General features: G+C 40.5%; 1 protein-coding gene across 2 annotated transcripts in view; it reads left to right on the forward strand.

Moving 5' to 3' along the window:
• LOC115100021 (protein MTO1 homolog, mitochondrial-like) overlaps window positions 1-18,520 on the forward strand; it is an 86,380-nt gene that overhangs the window by 36,105 nt on the left and 31,755 nt on the right. For both annotated transcript variants that reach the window (XM_029618154.1, XM_029618155.1), the window contains exons 8-9: window positions 3,537-3,667; window positions 12,104-12,308. In XM_029618154.1, the coding sequence (XP_029474014.1) occupies window positions 3,537-3,667; window positions 12,104-12,308 (336 nt within the window). The remainder of the gene's footprint in view (window positions 1-3,536; window positions 3,668-12,103; window positions 12,309-18,520) is intronic.

Consider the following 18,520-nt stretch of genomic DNA (forward strand, 5'->3'; position numbering starts at 1 on the left):
GGGACACCGGGAGCTGCGACACACCGGTTGAGAATCGCTGGTTTAGACTACAGTAGTGTGAAGTACTCCAGCCATGAAAACTTGAATGATTCTGCAAACATTTTGCTGGCTACATATGCTGTTTGGTCCCCAATAGTAGGCACAATTAAGCTGTGAAATTTGTTGCTGGAAGATATGGTCAAAGTTAATAACATACCTGAGTTTAAGAAAAAGCGTTGGACAAGTTTCTGGAAGGACAGATCCATTGTTAGCTGGGCAGGTGTGGGGATTACAACCTCCATCTAAGATTGAGCAACAGGGAGTCATCGGGGCACTTCCAAGTGACCCAGACTGGCCACTGCCTGAGGCAGGATATTGGGCTCTTGGCCTGATCCAACATGGCACTTTTGTACTTATTTTAACAGCCCGTGGCACTGATTTTTTTTTTTTTTTTTGTAATAATAGTTCATCAGGTATTTTGTCTCATTGCTTTTATACTGTATATCATATTCCAGGGGTAGGCAACTCTGGTCCTCAAGAGCCAAATACCGGTCTGGTTTTCAGGATATCCACAATGAATATGCATAACATCTATTTGCATACAATGGAGGCAGTACATGCAAATTTCTCTCATGCATATTCTTTATGAATATTTGAAAACCACACCTGTTTGTGACTCTTGAGGACCGGTGTTGGCCATCCTTGTCATATTCATAAACCTGCAGCCTTTTCTTCTAAATGGAGTGGATCTAAGGCACAAATTAAAAACTAGCTGATTTGTGTTCTTATAATCAGTGCACTGGTATATCTGTGGACACTTGGAGGTCCATATTCAGTAAGCTACACGTATGCCGGATAACTTAAAAAAAAAAAAAAAAATCAAAACCTAACCAGCTATGTTTGGATGTAGCCACTTAGGTTTTCACGTTATCTGGCCTTGTGTGGGCTGATAGCTTGCCACTCAACCAGAAATCTTTAAAAAAAAAATATCCAGTTAATTAGCATTGCTGAAAGAAAAAGAAATAGAACGGCCCGCGTCCTGATCCCCTCCCTCTCCCCCTAAAACATCATACATGACCCTGTCGAGCCATCCACCTCCCAAACTCTTATTACACATCCTAAAAATTCCAGAGTCTGCAGGTAGGCCCTTCTCCCTAGAATATGTACCCCCATACCCCTTGATACCTTAAAATGCCCTGCCGGGAAAGACCTACACATTTTCCCTGCTTCCAGTGCTATTTTATTGTGATTTTATTATGATTTATTTATTCCTTAAATCTCAATAAATGTAAATTCTGTTAGAGACAGCAGTGGCAGCGTGAGCTATGAGCATAAGCATTTTGAGGGGGAGAGAGGGGGATCAGGCCACTCGCCCTTCTATTTTTTTTTTATTTTGACAGAGCTACTTAACCAGATATCTTGTGAAGATATCTAGTTAAATATCAAACTAACCAGATATAGTTGAAAATTGGATAAATTAGCTGAATAACTACTTTTCCCTGGAATGCCTCTTTTATTTATTTTTTGTAATCTGGCTAAATTATAATTGGGTCTGCTGGCTTCATGGTGGTGAGGAAGTCTAATAAAGATAACGAAAACCTCTCTTAGTCCCTGAGGAAGACTGGAAAGGCGAAACACTGCCAGTGTTGGGCTGACTGCTCCAATTTCGCTAACATGAACAATCAGCATAAAATTCATAAAGCCTCTGTATCGCTCCATGGTGAGACTGCACCTTGAATACTGTGTACAATTCTGGTTGCCGCATCTCAAAAAAGATATAATTGCAATGAAGAAGGTACAGAGAAGGGCGACCAAAATGATAAAGGGATTGGAACAGTTCCCCAATGAGGAAAGACTAAAGAGGTTAGGACTTTTCAGCTTGGAGAAGAGACGGCTGAGGGGGGATATGATAGAGGTGTTTAAAATCATGAGAGGTCTAGAACGGGTAGATGTGAATCTGTTATTTACTCTTTCGGATAATAGAAAGACTAGGGGGCACTCCATGAAGTTAGAATGTGGCACATTTAAAACTAATTGGATAAAGTTCTTTTTCACTCAATGCACAATTAAACTCTGGAATTTGTTGCCAGAGGATGTGGTTAGTGCAGTTAGTATAGTTGTGTTTAAAAAAGGATTGGATAAGTTCTTGGAGAAGTCCATTACCTGCTATTAATTAAGTTGACTTAGAGAATAGCCACTGCCATTAGCAATGGTTACATGGAATAGACTTAGTGTTTGGGTACTTGCCAGGTTCTTATGGCCTGGATTGGCCACTGTTTGAAACAGGATGCTGGGCTTGATGGACCCTTGGTCTGACCCAGTATGGCATGTTCTTTTGTTCTTATTTGTGAGGCAAGACTTCTCTTGGGTAAATCCATTTTGACTGTGTTCCATTAAACCATGTCTTTCTATATGCTCTGTGAATTTGATCTTTACATAAGAAATTGCCATACTGGGCCAGACCAAGGGTCCATCAAACCCAGCATCCTGTTTCCAACAGAGGCTAAATCAGGCCACAAGAACCTGGCAATTAACCAAACACCAAGAAGATCCCATGCTACTGATGCTAATAATAGCAGTGGCTATTCCCTAAGTCAACTTGATGAATAGCAGTTAATGGACTTCTCCTCCAAGAACTTATCCAAGCCTTTTTTAAAGTCAGCTACAAGGAACTGCTCTTAAATCAACCAAAAATGTTGCCTTCCATTTAGTATGAGACATTGCAGTGAGGTAAACGAACAGGAAACAGAGCACGGAGAGATCTCTCTCGACTTGCTTCTCAGACGGCAGCCATCTTGGTCCTGATACCTTGACGCGACAATGGCAGAACCCTGGTATGGCTGTATACTGCACAGACAGAGAGAATGCCACCTGCCAGCACCCAAGGCGCTTGGAGTAGATGACCCATGCCGTATCCAATTGCACATGCTGTGCTCCATTCTTACACTAACTCCCAATGGAGTAAATAGGAACAGCGTTTATGATGGTGACCCTAGTACCACTGGGGCACTGATTATGGCATAGTGGTGGGTAGCAATCTATGGTGTCGCCTCTATTTTTCCCAGCATTGATATCAGGCTCACTGGTCTATAGTTTCCTGGATCGCCTCTGGAGCCCTTTTTAAATATTGGTGTTACATTGGCCAGCCTTCAATTACAATGGATGATTTTAATGATAGGTTACAAATTTTAACTAATAGATCTGAAATTTCATTTTTGAGTTCCTTCAGAATCCTAGAATGCATACCATCCGGTCCAGGTGCTTTGCTACTCAATCTAGCCTACTTCATCTTCCAGGTTCACAGTGATTTGGTTCAGTTCATCTGACTCATTGCCCTTGAAAACCATCTCCAGAACGGGTATCTCCCAAACATCCTCATTAGTAAACCCAGAAGCAAAGAATTCATTTAGTCTTTCTGCAATGGCCTTATCTTCCCTAAGAGCCCCTTTAACCCCTCGGTCATCAGCCTAATTGCTTTCATTGTGCTAATAGTTTGCTTTTGATTCAGTACTTTGGTCTTTACTGCTATGGATGACACTTGTTTATTATCACTGCAGGTTATGGAGTGCAGTATGATTATTTCGATCCTCGCCAGATTAGCCCCTCTCTTGAGACGCACCTAGTGCAAAGACTTTTCTTTGCAGGGCAGATAAATGGAACAACAGGTTATGAAGAAGCAGCAGCTCAAGTGAGTACAACCAGAAATGTTAAGATGCAGAATATGAGCATACTGTGATATGCATTGTACATGCTCGTCATAAGGCACTGAAGATGATATCAGCACAGGAAGTAATCACCATGCTGGGTTAAATGGCATTGAAGGAAACCAAAGAGGTAGGTGGTGCTGGAAATGAAAGGCACTGGAGTGAACTGCAGCATAAGAGGTGGATAGCACTGGAAGAGACCACAATGCTGGACAGATAGTGGCTAATACCTGTCTCCTCCAAGTACTTATCCGAACCTTTTTTTAAACCCAGCTACACTAACTGAACTAACCACATCCTCTGGCAATAAATTCCAGAGCTTAATTGTGCATTGAGTGAGAATTTTTGCCAATTAGTCTTAAAGGTGCTACTTGCTAACTTCATGGAGTGCCCCCTAGTCCTCCTATTATCCGAAAGAGTAAATAATTGATTCACATTTACTTGTTCTAGGCCTCTCATGATTTTAAAGACCTCTATCATATCCCCCTCAGCCGTCTCTTCTCCAAGCTGAACAGCCCCAACATCTTCAGCCTTTCCTCATAGGGGAGCTGTACCATCCCATTTATCATTTTGGTCACCCTTCTCTGCACTTACTCCAGAGCAACTATATCTTTTTTGAGATGCGGCGACCAGAATTGTGCACAGTACTCAAGGTGTGGTCTCACCATGGAGTGATATAGAGGCTTTATGACATTTTCCGTATTATTCACCATTCCCTTCCTAATAATTCCTAACATTCTATTTGCTTTTTTGACTGCCGCAGCACACTGAGCCGACGATTTCAATGTGTTATCCACTATGACACCTAGATCTTTTTCTTGGGTGGTAGCTCTTAATATGGAACCTAACATCGTGTAACTACAGCAAGGGTTATTTTTCCCTATATGCAACACCTTGCACATGTCCACATTAAATTTCATCTGCCATTTGGATGCCCAATCTTCCAGTATCACAAGGTCCTCCTGCAATTTATCGCAATTCGTTTGTGATTTAACTACTCTGAATAATTTTATTTGATCTGCAAATTTGTTTACCTCACTCATCGTATTCCTTTCCAGATCATTTATAAATATATTGAAAAGCACTGATCCAAGTACAGATCCCTGAGGCACTCCACTATTTACCCTTTTCCACTGAAAAAATTGATCATTTAATCCTATTCTCTATTTCCTGTCTTTTAACCAGTTTGTAATCCACAAAAGGACATTGTCTCCCATCCCATGACTTGTTAGTTTTCTTAGAAGCCTCTCATAAGGGACTTTGTCAGATGCCTTCTGAAAATCCTAATATACTACATCTACCGGTTCACCTTTATCCACATTTATTAACCCCTTCAAAAAAATTAAGCAGATATGTGAGGCAAGACTTCCCTTGGGTAAATCCATGCTGACTGTGTTCCATTAAACCATGTCTTTCTATATGCTCTGTGATTTTGATTTTTAGAATAGTTTCCACTATTTTTCCCGGTACTGAAGTCAGACTCACATTCTATAGTTTCCCGCATTAACCCTGGAGCCCTTTTTAAATATTGGAGTTACATTGGCCACCTTCCAGTCTTCAGGTACAATAGATGATTTTAATGATAGGTTACAAATTGTAATTAATAGAACTGCAATTTCATTTTTGAGTTCCTTCAAAACGCTGGGTTGCATACCATCTGGTCCAGGTCATTTGCTACTCTTTAGCTTGTCAATCTGGCCTACTTCATATTCCCGGTTCACAGTGATTTGGTTCAGTTCATCTCACTCATCACCCTCGAAAACAATCTCTGGAACTAGTATCTCCCCAACATCCTCATTAATAAACACAGAAGCAAAGAATTCATTTAGTCTTTCTGCAATGGCCTTATCTTCCCTAAGAGCCCCTTTAATCCCTTGGTCATCTAATGGTCCAACCAGTTCTCTCATATGTTTTCTTCTTTGGATACATTTAAAACAGTTTTTGTTATGAGTTTTTGCCTCTATGGGCAACTTCATTTCAAATTCTCTTAGCCTGTCTTATCAATGTTTTACATTTAACTTGATAATGCTTATGCTTTTTCCTATTTTCTTCAGATGGGTCCTTCTTCCAATTTTTGAAGGATTTTTTTTGGCTAAAATAGCCTCTTTTACCTCACTTTTTAACCATGCTGGTAATCATTTGGACATTCTTCCACCTTTCTTAATTCATGGAATACATTGGACTTTGTTTCTAAGATTATATTTTTAACCTTTGTAGCTACACCTTTGTTTTTTTCCTACTATTTTCCTCATTTTATCAGTTTCCCTTTTGAAAATTTAGTGTTAAGAGTTGTAGATTTACATATTGTCCCCCTTCTAGTCATTAATTCAAATATGATCGTGTTATGATCACTATTGCCAAGTGTCCCCACCACGTTACCTCTCTCACCAAATCCTGCGTTCCACAAATCATTAGATCTAAAATAGCTTCCTCTCTCATTGATTCCTGAAACAATAGCTCCATGAAGCAATCATTTATTCCATCCAGGATCTTTATATTTCTAGCATGTCCTGATGTTACATTTACCCAGTCAATATTGGGGTAATTGAAATCTCCCATTATTACTGCACTGCCAAATTGGTTAGCTTCCCTGATTTCTCATAGCATTTCATCATCTGTCTGACCATTTTTCCAGGTGGATAGTAGTATACTCCTATTACTATACTCTTACCCAGCACACATGGGATTTCTACCCACCTTAAAGCCATCACATTATGCAAGGAAGTGTTCAGCTTTAGATAACGCCACACTTAGGCACGTAAAAAAAAACAACTTTTTTAGGCACGTAAAAAAAAAACTTTTTTAGGCACGTAAAAAAAACAAAAAAAAAACTTAAATAAATAAATATAGATTCTACTGAGCATTTAGTCTCTTGTATGATCTTTATCCTGTTGGACTCTATACCCTCCCGGACATAAAATGCCACACCCCCACCAAGTTGATCCTCCCTATCATTGCGATAATAATTTGTACCCTGATATAGCACTGTCCCACTGGTTATCCTCCTTCCACCAGGTCTCTGAGATGCCAGTTATATCTATCTCATCATTCACTGCTATACACTCTAACTCTCCCATCTTAGTACTTAGACTTCTGGCATTGGCATACAGACATTTCAAAGTGTGTTTTTTGTTTGTATTAACAACCTGCTTTTCAGTTGATAGGGATAATCTGGAATCCTTTAGCTCAGGTGATTTTTTACATATAGGCACGTGGTCTGCTTTTGCTTTTATTGGAACCTCTCTGTTGGGATGCCCTAACTCTCCTGTTTCATCGGTATCCTTCGAAGATACATTCCGCTGAACCATGCACTGCTGAGTGACTGTCGGCTTTCCCCCTTGTTGTAGTTTAAAAGCTGCTCTATCTCCTTTTTAAAAGTTAGTGACAGCAGCTTTGTTCCACCCTGGTTAAGGTGGAGCCCATCCTTATGGAAAAGTCTCCCCTATTCCTAAAAGGTTGCCCACTTCCTTACAAAACTGAATCTCACGATTTTTTCCAACACTGAATTCAGGCTCATCGGTCTATAGTTTCCTGGATCACCCCAACCTTTTTAAATATTGGGAGTTATATTGGCCACCCTCCAATCTTCAGTTACAAAGGACGATTTTAATGATGGGTTAAAAATTACTAGTAACGTATCTGAAATTTCATTTTTCAGTTTTCAGAACCCTAGGATATATACCATCTGGCCCTGAGCGATTTGCTAGTCTTCAGTTTGTCAATCTGGTCTACAGCGTCTTCCAGGTTCATTATTATTTGATTCAGTTCATCTGAATCAACACTCAAAAAATATTACCGGAACGGTTATCCCCCTAACATCTTCATGATTAAACACCGAAGGAAAGAATTTATTCTTGTTGCAATGTCCTTATCTTCCCTAGGTGCCCCTTTAACTCCTCGATCTTCTAACAGTGCAAACGACTCCCTCACAGGCTTCCTGATTTGGATATATTTTTAAAAGATTTTATTATAAATGTTTGCCTCTACAGCCAGCTTCTGTTCAAATTTTCTATTAACTGGTCTTATCAATGTTTTACATTTAACTTGCAGTGCTCCTGTTTATGGATGTTAGTGCTGTAGTGTGTTCAGTGCTCCTATTCGTGGGTAGGGTTGGTGGTAGTGCTGTATTGTTGGTTTGGTTAGTGGTAGACTCCTGGGCTTTAGTGCCGTAGCGTAGCCATTGTTCTTGCCCACGTGTTAAGTTAATGGTAGATTCCTAGTTGTTAGTGCTGCAGTGGTGAGTTGTATTCAACAATACTTAGATGACAAGTCCACAGAATTATATTCATGTATCGAAGCCAGTTGGCCATCCAAATTTATCTTTGCTCATGATTTGCAGTAGTATTAAGATAAGGTAAGTTTTATTAAAGCTTTTGGGTACCATTTTTTTGTGATTTGATTTAATTTGTAAGGAATTTTGAAAACTTAAAAAATATTTTTTGAAAACTCTGTAAAAAAAAAATGTTTATCTTGGAAGGGTTTCTGAGGGTTTTCCCTTCCTGTAAGACGTCTTTAAAGACTTTTTTTGGTATTATGATTTCTAAAAATGGACATGAATTTATTAGAATACATTTTCTAGTGGGAGTTTCTGGATTGGTTTGTTTTCTCTCCAGGTAATTTGTTTTGTTTTTTGCATGAATAGTTTTGCCATCTCTCCAGAATTGTTTTGGAGTTTCCAGGAATTAAGGAGTGATTTCCTGGAAACAATCCTGAACAAAACCTTTGGGTTATTTTGTAAAATAGGATAGTAAATAGTAAGCAATATATATTTCATCAGTTTATCTCTAGTTTCATGTATTCTGGAAGACAGTAATTAAGCCAATATAATAAACTGTTATGGTTTAAGGAAAGAGAACATGAGCAAAGATGATCAAATACATCAAAGTTGTAAATGTAATAACATTTGTTTTATTTTAGGTAAAAGCTTCTTGATTATATTTTACATTTTTTTTAAGAATTGAAAGCTGTTAACAAAGACAGACATATACTCAGATTATTTAAACAGCGATTAAAAGTAAACTTAACAGAAGTACTAAACTTTATAAAATATTTAAAAATTGTTTTCTGTAAGAGACTTGAATTTTGTATGCCCATGAGCTATTCTGTTCTTTCTTCTATAATGGTGCACACTGCGTGAGCAACTCTCTCCTTAATATAAGAATTAAGTTCATCTCTGTTCTGAAAGAAGATGTGGGCCACATTATCCACAGCAGCGAGTTGGGAAGGCAGGTTCTGGCAGAATTGAGTGGTGCTGTGGCAGCTGCTCTGGGAGTTGAGACTGCTGAACCTCCCCCATTCTTATCTTTCAGCTCACCAAAACATTTGCCTATTTTTGAAGATTTCACAGTCTATTTTTCCAACTAGGGATCTCTCGATTTAAACCTGCAACCTTCTGACTCCGAACCAAGACCTTTAGCAGTGGAGAATCCTTTCTGCTTCTGCCACACTGTTCATATCCATCCCTTTATTATTCTACCCTGTAACACCATTGTCACCTTAAAGCCATCACATTATGCAAGGAAGTGTTCAGCTTTAGATAACGCCACACTTAGGCACGTAGTTTTCCCACCAGGCTTTTGTGCTGATAGTGGAAGATGTCTGAGTTGCTGTTACTGAATTTGAATGTTCTTTTTTTATATAGGGAGAAATAAGGGAAATTGTTCTGGCTCTACATTATTTTTCCATAGACTGCCAGGACAATGCAAATTCCTTTGTCCATGCTTTCCCCAAGTATAGCTGGATCAAGCACAGTTTTAGGATCTAGAACTATCACTTTCAGCTATAATTTATAGTTGTTGAAAGTTTCAACAAACTGAGAGGACCCAATATTTAGCTCTCCATATCTGTTGAGCATGAGACAAGCAAAGCAGCTCAATAACAGGGTGCACTGAGCAGAGGTACAACTTGCTTGGACGTCATCTTGGTTGGCTTGTTTACTAGGCTAAGCCTTTCCTACAGAAATAGACAGGGGCTGGTATTTACCAAAAAAAAAAAAAAAGCTAAGCTTCTAAATTTTAGGATCTATTTCTCAAAGCGTCTTCCCATGTTGAATGATGCGATTTTCACCTTCTTCTCCTCCTGGCTTTTTTTACACGTCTTAATTTCACGACAGCCCCTTTGAGCCGCGTCTGCGCTTGGAATGGCATACCGCACAGTGTGATCCTCTTATAACCCGAAACCGGAAACTACGTCACCATGGGCAGTCTCCCCTCATGCTTTGAGAAATAGATACAGAAGGAAATCCCCTGAAGCAGAACTTTCTGTTCGAAACACGTGCGTGTCGGGAGAGGGAGATCGACCAAGATTGGAGCAGATGAGTAGTATTCCTCTCGTATCTCTAAATACCGTGGTAAAAGCGATAATTGAACATATTGACTGAGACTGGAAGTAATGACAAGTTTTAATATAAAAGCAAAAATCTTAAAAAATGATGTTATAATTAAAGCATTGGAGTCTGTGGTACCATACAGACCCTTAGAGTGAGGGGCCCACATATATATACTTGGCAAAAACCTGACTTCAGTGCCAGGAAAAATAGTGGAAAGTGTTCTAAACATCAAAATCACAGAACATATAGAAAGACTTGGTTTAATGGAACAAAGTCAGCATGGCTTTACCCAGGGCAAGTCTTGCCTCACAAATCTGTTTCATTTTTTTGAAGGAGTTAATAAACATGTGGATAAAGGTGAACCGGTAGATGTAGTGTACTTGGATTTTCAGAAGGCGTTTGACAAAGTTCCTCATGAGAGGCTTCTAGGAAAAGTAAAAAGTCATGGGATAGGTGGCGATGTCCTTTCATGGATTGCAAACTGGCTAAAAGACAGGAAACAGAAAGTAGGATTAAATGGACAGTGGAGTGCCTCAGGGATCTGTATTGGGACCCTTACTTTTCAATATATTTATAAATGATCTGGAAAGAAATACGACGAGTGAGATAATCAAATTTGCAAATGACAAAATTGTTCAGAGTAGTTAAATCACAAGCAGATTGTGATAAATTGCAGGAAGACCTTGTGAGACTGGAAAATTGGGCATCCAAATGGCAGATGAAATTTAATGTGGATAAGTGCAAGGTGATGCATATAAGGAAAAATAACCCATGCTATAGTTACACAATGTTAGGTTCCATATTAGGTGCTACAACCCAAGAAAGAGATCTAGGCGTCATAGTGGATAACACATTGAAATCGTTGGTGCAGTGTGCTGCGGCAGTCAAAAAAGCAAACAGAATGTTGGGAATTATTAGAAGGGAATGGTGAATAAAACGGAAAATGTCATAATGCCTCTGTATCGCTCCATGGTGAGACCGCACCTTGAATACTGTGTACAATTCTGGTCGCCGCATCTCAAAAAAGATATAATTGCGATGGAGAAGGTACAGAGAAGGGCAACCAAAATGATAAAGGGGATGGAACAGCTCCCCTATGAGGAAAGACTAAAGAGGTTAGGACTTTTCAGCTTGGAGAAGAGACGACTGAGGGGGGATATGATAGAGGTGTTTAAAATCATGAGAGGTCTAGATGTGAATCGGTTATTTACTCTTTCGGATAGTAGAAAGACTAGGGGGCACTCCATGAAGTTAGCATGGGGCACATTTAAAACTAATCGGAGAAAGTTCTTTTTTACTCAACGCAAAATTAAACTCTGGAATTTGTTGCCAGAGAATGTGGTTTCCTGCAGTTAGTATAGCTGTGTTTAAAAAAGGATTGGATAAGTTCTTGGAGGAGAAGTCCATTACCTGCTATTAAGTTCACTTAGAGAATAGCCACTGCCATTAGCAATGGTTACATGGAATAGACTTAGTTTTTGGGTTCTTGCCAGGTTCTTATGGCCTGGATTGGCAACTGTTGGAAACAGGATGCTGGGCTTGATGGACCCTTGGTCTGACCCAGTATGGCATTTTCTTATGTTCTTATATTAGTTAATATTGACCGGTGGTACTATTGATTTGAATTTGTGGGTATACATTTAAGGTACACTGGAATACAGTGGTGTGTGGGTAAAAGGTTGTGATTGACATCACAAATTATCGCCAGCTTCACATGCTGTCCAGATATCCTTGGAATTCCTCCAGGTCAGGCTCAATAGGGCATTTAAAGTTCACATAGCCAGAAAGGCTAAAATAGCAGAGGATTCTGGGTCAGTTGCCGTCTCCATGTTGATCTCAAGCTCAGGCACACATATCACTAGTCTGTTCACAGTTGCTTTTGAAGAGAATACTGGCGGGCTGATGTGGCTGCAGGAGTATACATACCCTGACGTCAGCCTGCTCCAGCTACATCTGCTGGCAGATGTGCATAACCCACTGGTCCTGAGTCCATCTGTCTACACTAAGGAAAACGAAATTATCAGGTAAGTAGCAATTTCTCCTTATTGCTGGGATGCATGCTAGTAACTGTGTGTCTCTCTGGCTCCTGTAGGGACTGATTGCTGGAATAAATGCTGGCCTTCGCATCAGTGGAAAGGCTCCATTTATTGTCAGTCGCACAGAGGGTTACATTGGCGTTCTCATTGATGATCTCACCACCGCAGGCACCAGTGAGCCGTATCGCATGTTCACAAGTCGTGCTGAGTTCCGCTTGTCCTTGCGTCCTGATAATGCTGACTACAGACTGACATTTCGAGGTAAGTCTAGCATCATCTTTACACTCTGCTTCTTTCTCACTTCCACTTTTTATCTCGGTCCTTATCCATCACTTTTTACCCCATCTACTTTTTCTCTCATGCTTTCCATTGCATACTCTCTGCTGATTATGAGGAAAATGAGCAGGTGTTTTAAAGTGGACCAGGAAATATTTCTCCTTTTTTTCTTACATGTGTTTTACTTCTAAAAGGATAGAGACAGCATGGAGATGGTCCAGAGAAGGCCTACTAGTATGGTGATGAGACTTAGAGATATAAATATGTATACCTTAGAGGAGAGGCAAGGGAGATCTCGTAAAAATATTCAAAGAGCTGAAAGATTCGTATTGCACAAAAACAAAAGGTCATACTGTGAGTTTTTGAGAAGGTAGACTCAGAAACAGCATCGTAAAATATTTAATCACGTAAAGGTGATGGCTGCATGGAATGCCCCTCCGCATGTAGGTGGTAAGACTTCAAAAAGGCATGGGAGAAGCACAGATGATCCTTGATGGCAAAAATGTAGAGAAGGAGTGGGCAAATTAATTAGCTGAGTCTGGTAGGGCAAACTCTAGAGCAAATGGCGAGTTGGGCCAAAATCATTGCTGATGCCCTTTTCACCCAGCCCCCGCCCCCCCCCCCCCCCCCTCCAAACTGCTCCCTGCTCCCTGGTGTGGATTAGCCAGGGTGAAGGTTTACACAAACTTTCGCTACAAGTAAACCGTGGAGGTAGGTTCCTTTTCTTCCATCATTCACCCCCTGCCTCTCTAACCCCCTCCCCAATATCTGTCCCTCTCCGTCAGCATCCTCTCCCCCATCTTATAAATCACCCCCTTCTCCAGTTTCCTCTTTCCAGTCTCTTAATCCCCTTTCCTAGCATCTGCCTCCTGCCTGTCCCTTCCTCCATCATAGTGGATAACACATTGAAATCGTCGGTTCAGGGTGCTGCAGTAGTCAAAAAAGCAAACAGAATGATAGGAATTATTAAGAAGGGAATGGTTAATAGAATGGAAAATGTCATAATGCCTCTGTATCGCTCCATGGTGAGACCGTGCCTTGAATACTGTGTACAATTCTGGTCACCGCATCTCAAAAAAGATATAATTGCGATGGAGAAGGTACAGAGAAGGGTGACCAAAATGATAAGGGGATGGAACAGCTCCCCTATGAGGAAATGCTGAAGAGGTTAGGACTGTTCAGCTTGGAGAAGAGACGACTGAGGGGGGGATATGATAGAGGTGTTTAAGATCATGAGAGGTCTTGAACGAGTAGATGTGACTCTCTTATTTACACTTTCGGATAATAGAAGGACTAGAGGGCATTCCATGAAGTTAGCAAGTAGCACATTTAAGACTAATCGGAGAAAATTATTTTTCACTCAGAGGAGTGTTGCCAGAGGATGTGGTTAGTGCAGTTAGTGTAGCTGGGTTCAAAAAAGGTTTGGATGGGTTCATGGAGGAGAAGTCCATTACCTGCTATTAATCAAGTTTACTTAGGGAATAGCCACTGCTATTAATTGCATCAGTAGCATGGGATCTTCTTAATGTTTGGGTAATTGCCAGGTTCTTGTGGCCTGGATTGGCCACTGTTGGAAACAGGATGCTGGGCTTGATGGACCCTTGGTCTGACCCAGCATAGTAAGTTCTTATATTCTTACCCTGCCCCTGTGCTACCGCAACATCTGCTCATTCCTCCTATCTCCTCCCTAGACAAAATACTGAGGCAGAGCTGTTGCCATCATTCCTCCTAGCCCTCCATCATGGCCCTGCACACATGTTCAGAGCTCACAGGTCGGCACTTCCTATATGCTGATCTCATGGTACACACGATTAGCATACAGGAAGTGCCTGCCCATGAGCTTTGAACATAGGGTCGGCACAAAAGGGAAGGAATAGTGGCCGTGGCAGCTTGAGCTCTTGCTGCTAGTCCTGCTCTCCCACTATGGCTGGATCTGGGTCTGCATAACTGCTTAAGGAACCCCCTCAGTCATGCATGCACCACAGGGAACAGTGTTGATTATGACCCAGAGCTGGCAGTGCCTCTTGTCATACGGGGACCCATGCAACTGCCCTGCTGGCCCTGTAACTAGGAGGTCAGTATTCAAAAGGGTTTGTCTGGTTAACTTCTGGTCTTAATTATAATAACAGGAGGTATGTCATTTCTACTTCCTCAACTAAGACACCTATTGTACCCATCTACTCTAATTTAAGAACATTGCATCAGAAATTGTTCTTAGGTGCTAATATTGTGTTTTTAATATTTCATAAAAAAATAATTTCAGGGATTAAATAAAGATTAATTTAGATTGAGGATAAGGAGGGCCAGTAGAGCAGAACTGGCAAATGAATGAGATTACTGTATATACACATGTATAAGTCGAAATGTATGCCAAAAAATCGGCATAAATTTGTTGGTTCGACTTATACCCGCATACTATACACATGCTCCAGGGAGGAAGACTCAGAACCAATGTCAGGAAGAATTTCTTCATGGAGAGGGTGGTGGATGCCTGGAATGCCCTTCCGGAGGAAGTGGTGAAGGCCAGAACTGTGAAGGGGTTCAAAGGGGTATGGGATAAATACTGTGGATCCATAAAGTCTAGAGCAGAGCTTTCCAAACTTTTCATGCTAGTGACACACTTTTTAGACAAACATAATTTCGTGACACAGTAATTCAGTCTACTAGCAAACCGGCGGTTAATGGTTAAAAGAACAAAATGTATTTCGACAATTTATGTATGTTTCCTTAAATAGATACATAAATAAAATGTTTCACGACACAACCTATCTTGTGAAAACCTTTCATTTATATTAAAAATATTTAATATTCCAAGATTAATGTTATAATTTGAGTAACAATAATAAAACAAAGTTATTGTGTTATTCAATTTACCTCTTTAATGAGATGTATGAGCTTGATGGGATGAACACAGCTTTTGAATATTTGGTGTTAATAAAAAAGTCCAAAGGGTCTTCTGCGTAATTTTAAAAAGCTGGCCAGTTTCACACTATAAAATTATTTGATAGCCTCATTCAACTAATTCTATATGGCTATGAAAGTGAAGTCTGGAATATACAGGAAGGGACAGAATGTCAATATAAATCCTGCACCTCCAGTTCTGTAACTCTGTGCATCCATGGAAATTCACCCCAAACAATGGAGCTTGGATGTTTCCCTTACAGCTCATCATACTAAAAGATATTTTCAAATTCTGGTGTCACCTCACAGGAACAGCAGCACAAACACCTTCCACTGCCAGGCACATTGTGAACTAAAATAAAACCTCGCAAAAAAGACACTCAAAATCTATACTGCAATCCCATTGTAACATAACAGTAATAACACCAAGGACTCAAACAACAATAACCCTACCTGTGAAACAGCAAGGGTAAATATTATACTGGGTCCTAGAATACCAATACACCACCTACTGAGGAAACAAAACAAACCCGATTGCTATAGATCCCTATGCTAGCAGAATCTCTCATCATGGTCACACACACACAGAGCAGAGACAGACCCTCACCAAATACAAAATAAAGGAGCACAAATTAGACAAAAACTGAAATGGAAACCCCAAGAAGCCAGACTCTGTGTATTAACAATGGAAAAACAGAACCACCATTCCTCATAAAACAAATAAAATCAAACATTTATTTTATTTATTTTATTTATTTCGGGTTTTTATATACCGGCATTCGAGAGCGCAGTCCCATCATGCTGGTTCACATAAAACAAGGGTGCATCGTAAACATAAACTAAAACAATGGTGCGGAAAAAGGCAGTTACATATAACAGGGTGATTAGAACTTGGCAGAGAAAGAAGAGAAAGGACAGGTTATTAATTCAAACATGTGAACGATAGTGGAGATGGTTAATCATGGTGTATGTGAAGGTAAGGATGGGCGTGGATGAGATAGATCAGTTTGAGTCCGGGAATGCTTGTGTGAATAACCAGACATAAAGCATCAGTTATAATAGTAAAACCATACTAATAAAAGATTATTTTAAAACTACTGATAAATAGAATTTCTATTAATTAAAATCATATACATTTTTTACAATTTCCCAAACACCAATAAAATATTTCAAAACAGCACATATATCAAATAACACCCAATAATTAAAACTAATAAGGATTTTAAAAAGCCCCTGCTGTCCATACGAGGGGGCTCTTGATTTCCAGTCACCCTGATATTGTTGAGGATTAGGAGGTCATCCTCTCTCTCTCACACATACTCACATGTCCATTCTCTCTCTCACACACACTGTCACATACATACACATTCATGCTCTTATACCCACCATAACCTCTCGCTCTCACAGACACTGACACACTCTCCCCCTCCAGACCCTCCCCACACACACACACACACAAACTCTTACTCCCCTGGATTTTCTCATACACACTCATGCTCTCACTCTCACTGGCTCCCTCACATACACACAAACACACACACCCAGGCAAGCTCCCAGTCATTCTCTCTCACACACACACACACTGACCCCCAGGCAGGCTCCCAGTCACTCACACCACTCCCTCACCATCCCCCAGGCATGCACACATTCATTCTCTCACACACACAGACCCTCAGGCAGGTACCCATGCATTCACACACATACACCGCCATGCAGACTCCCATTCATACACATGCACACTAACGGCAGACCCTCTCTCTTTCTTTTGCCAGCAACCTCGGAGCCTCTCTCATTCCTCTGTTGCCACTGTCACTGCTGCCGCATGGCTATTGGGGAGGCACTGATTGCTCCTACTGGCACTGAAGCCCATTTTGCTGCACCTCTGTGCAGGCCCCATGGGCTTCCATTTCCTCCATGCTGATCTCGTGCATTGTGAGATCCACATAGAGATCCACATAGAGATCCACATAGAGAAAGTCCTTGAGAAAAAGATTGAAATGTTATCGGAAAAGAGAGAAAAAACCCAATGCATACAGAAATTCCAAATCAGAAACCAAACAAAAAAGCTCACAGTGATGGATGATTCTGTCATCAGAGGCATTAATATCTTCCCTTGCACAAATGCAAAGAGAAAAGTGGATAACAAACCTCAACTAAATAGGTCACAAAAGGAGTCCAGGAACAGCAGTAACCTGAGCAAAGAAAGCTGGAAAGCTATGAGCACAAATGCTCGTAGTTTGGGTAATAAAATCCCAGAGCTGCAAGCCCTAATGGTGGAGGCGGACTTGGACATTGTTGCTGTCACGGAAACATGGTTTACGGAATATCATGACTGGGATACGGCAATACCAGGCTATAACTTGTTAAGGAAGGACAGAGAGGATAGGAAAGGGGGAGGAGTGGCTCTATATGTCAGAAACAATATCCAAGCATCTGAGCTGCAAGGAAGATGGGGCAAAGAAGAAGCACTATGGGCAGACTTAAAAAAAGATGGGGCATCCATTTTTATTGGAGTGGTTTACAGGCCTCCAAACCAAAAGGAAGAGCTGGACAGAGATCTGATTGAAGGCATCCACAGGATAGCAAAGAAAGGAGAAGTGGTGATCGTTGGAGACTTTAATATGCCAGATGTAGACTGGAGAATCCCATCTGCAGAATCTAAAAATAGTAGAGAAATAGTAGATGCCCTGCAAGTAGCTTTATTCAAACAAATGGTAATGGAACCCACGAGAGAAGGAGCTATACTCGACTTAGTGCTCACTAATGGAGATAATGTCTCAGACGTCCAGGTGGGTGCCCACCTCAGCACCAGTGATCATCAAACGGTATGGTTTAATATCACAAAAAGGACACGGAAAAGAAGCACAAAAACCCAAGTTTTGATGTTCAAAAACACAGACTTTGATGAAATGGGGAAGTACCTGGAGGAAGAACTAAAAGGCTGGGAAAACGAGAGAGATGTGGATCAACAGTGGACCAATCTAAAAGGAGCAATCACCAAGGCAACTAATCTATATGTTAGAAAAGTAAAGAAAAGCAAAAGAAAAATGATACCTATCTGGTTCTCAAAGGAGGTGGCTGACAAAATAAAGGCTAAAAGAACCGCATTCAAGAAATATAAAAGATCCCAAAAGGAGGAACACAAAGAAGAATATCTGGTAGAACTGAGGGAGACGAAGAAATTAATCAAGATGGCAAAAAGTCAAGCGGAAGAGAGGATTGCCAAAGAGGTAAAGAGTGGTAACAAAACATTTTTCAGATATATCAGTGAAAAGAGAAAAGTTCAAAATGGTATA

The sequence above is a fragment of the Rhinatrema bivittatum genome, chromosome 10 (genome assembly GCF_901001135.1).
Source record: "Rhinatrema bivittatum chromosome 10, aRhiBiv1.1, whole genome shotgun sequence".
Lineage (NCBI taxonomy): Eukaryota > Metazoa > Chordata > Amphibia > Gymnophiona > Rhinatrematidae > Rhinatrema > Rhinatrema bivittatum.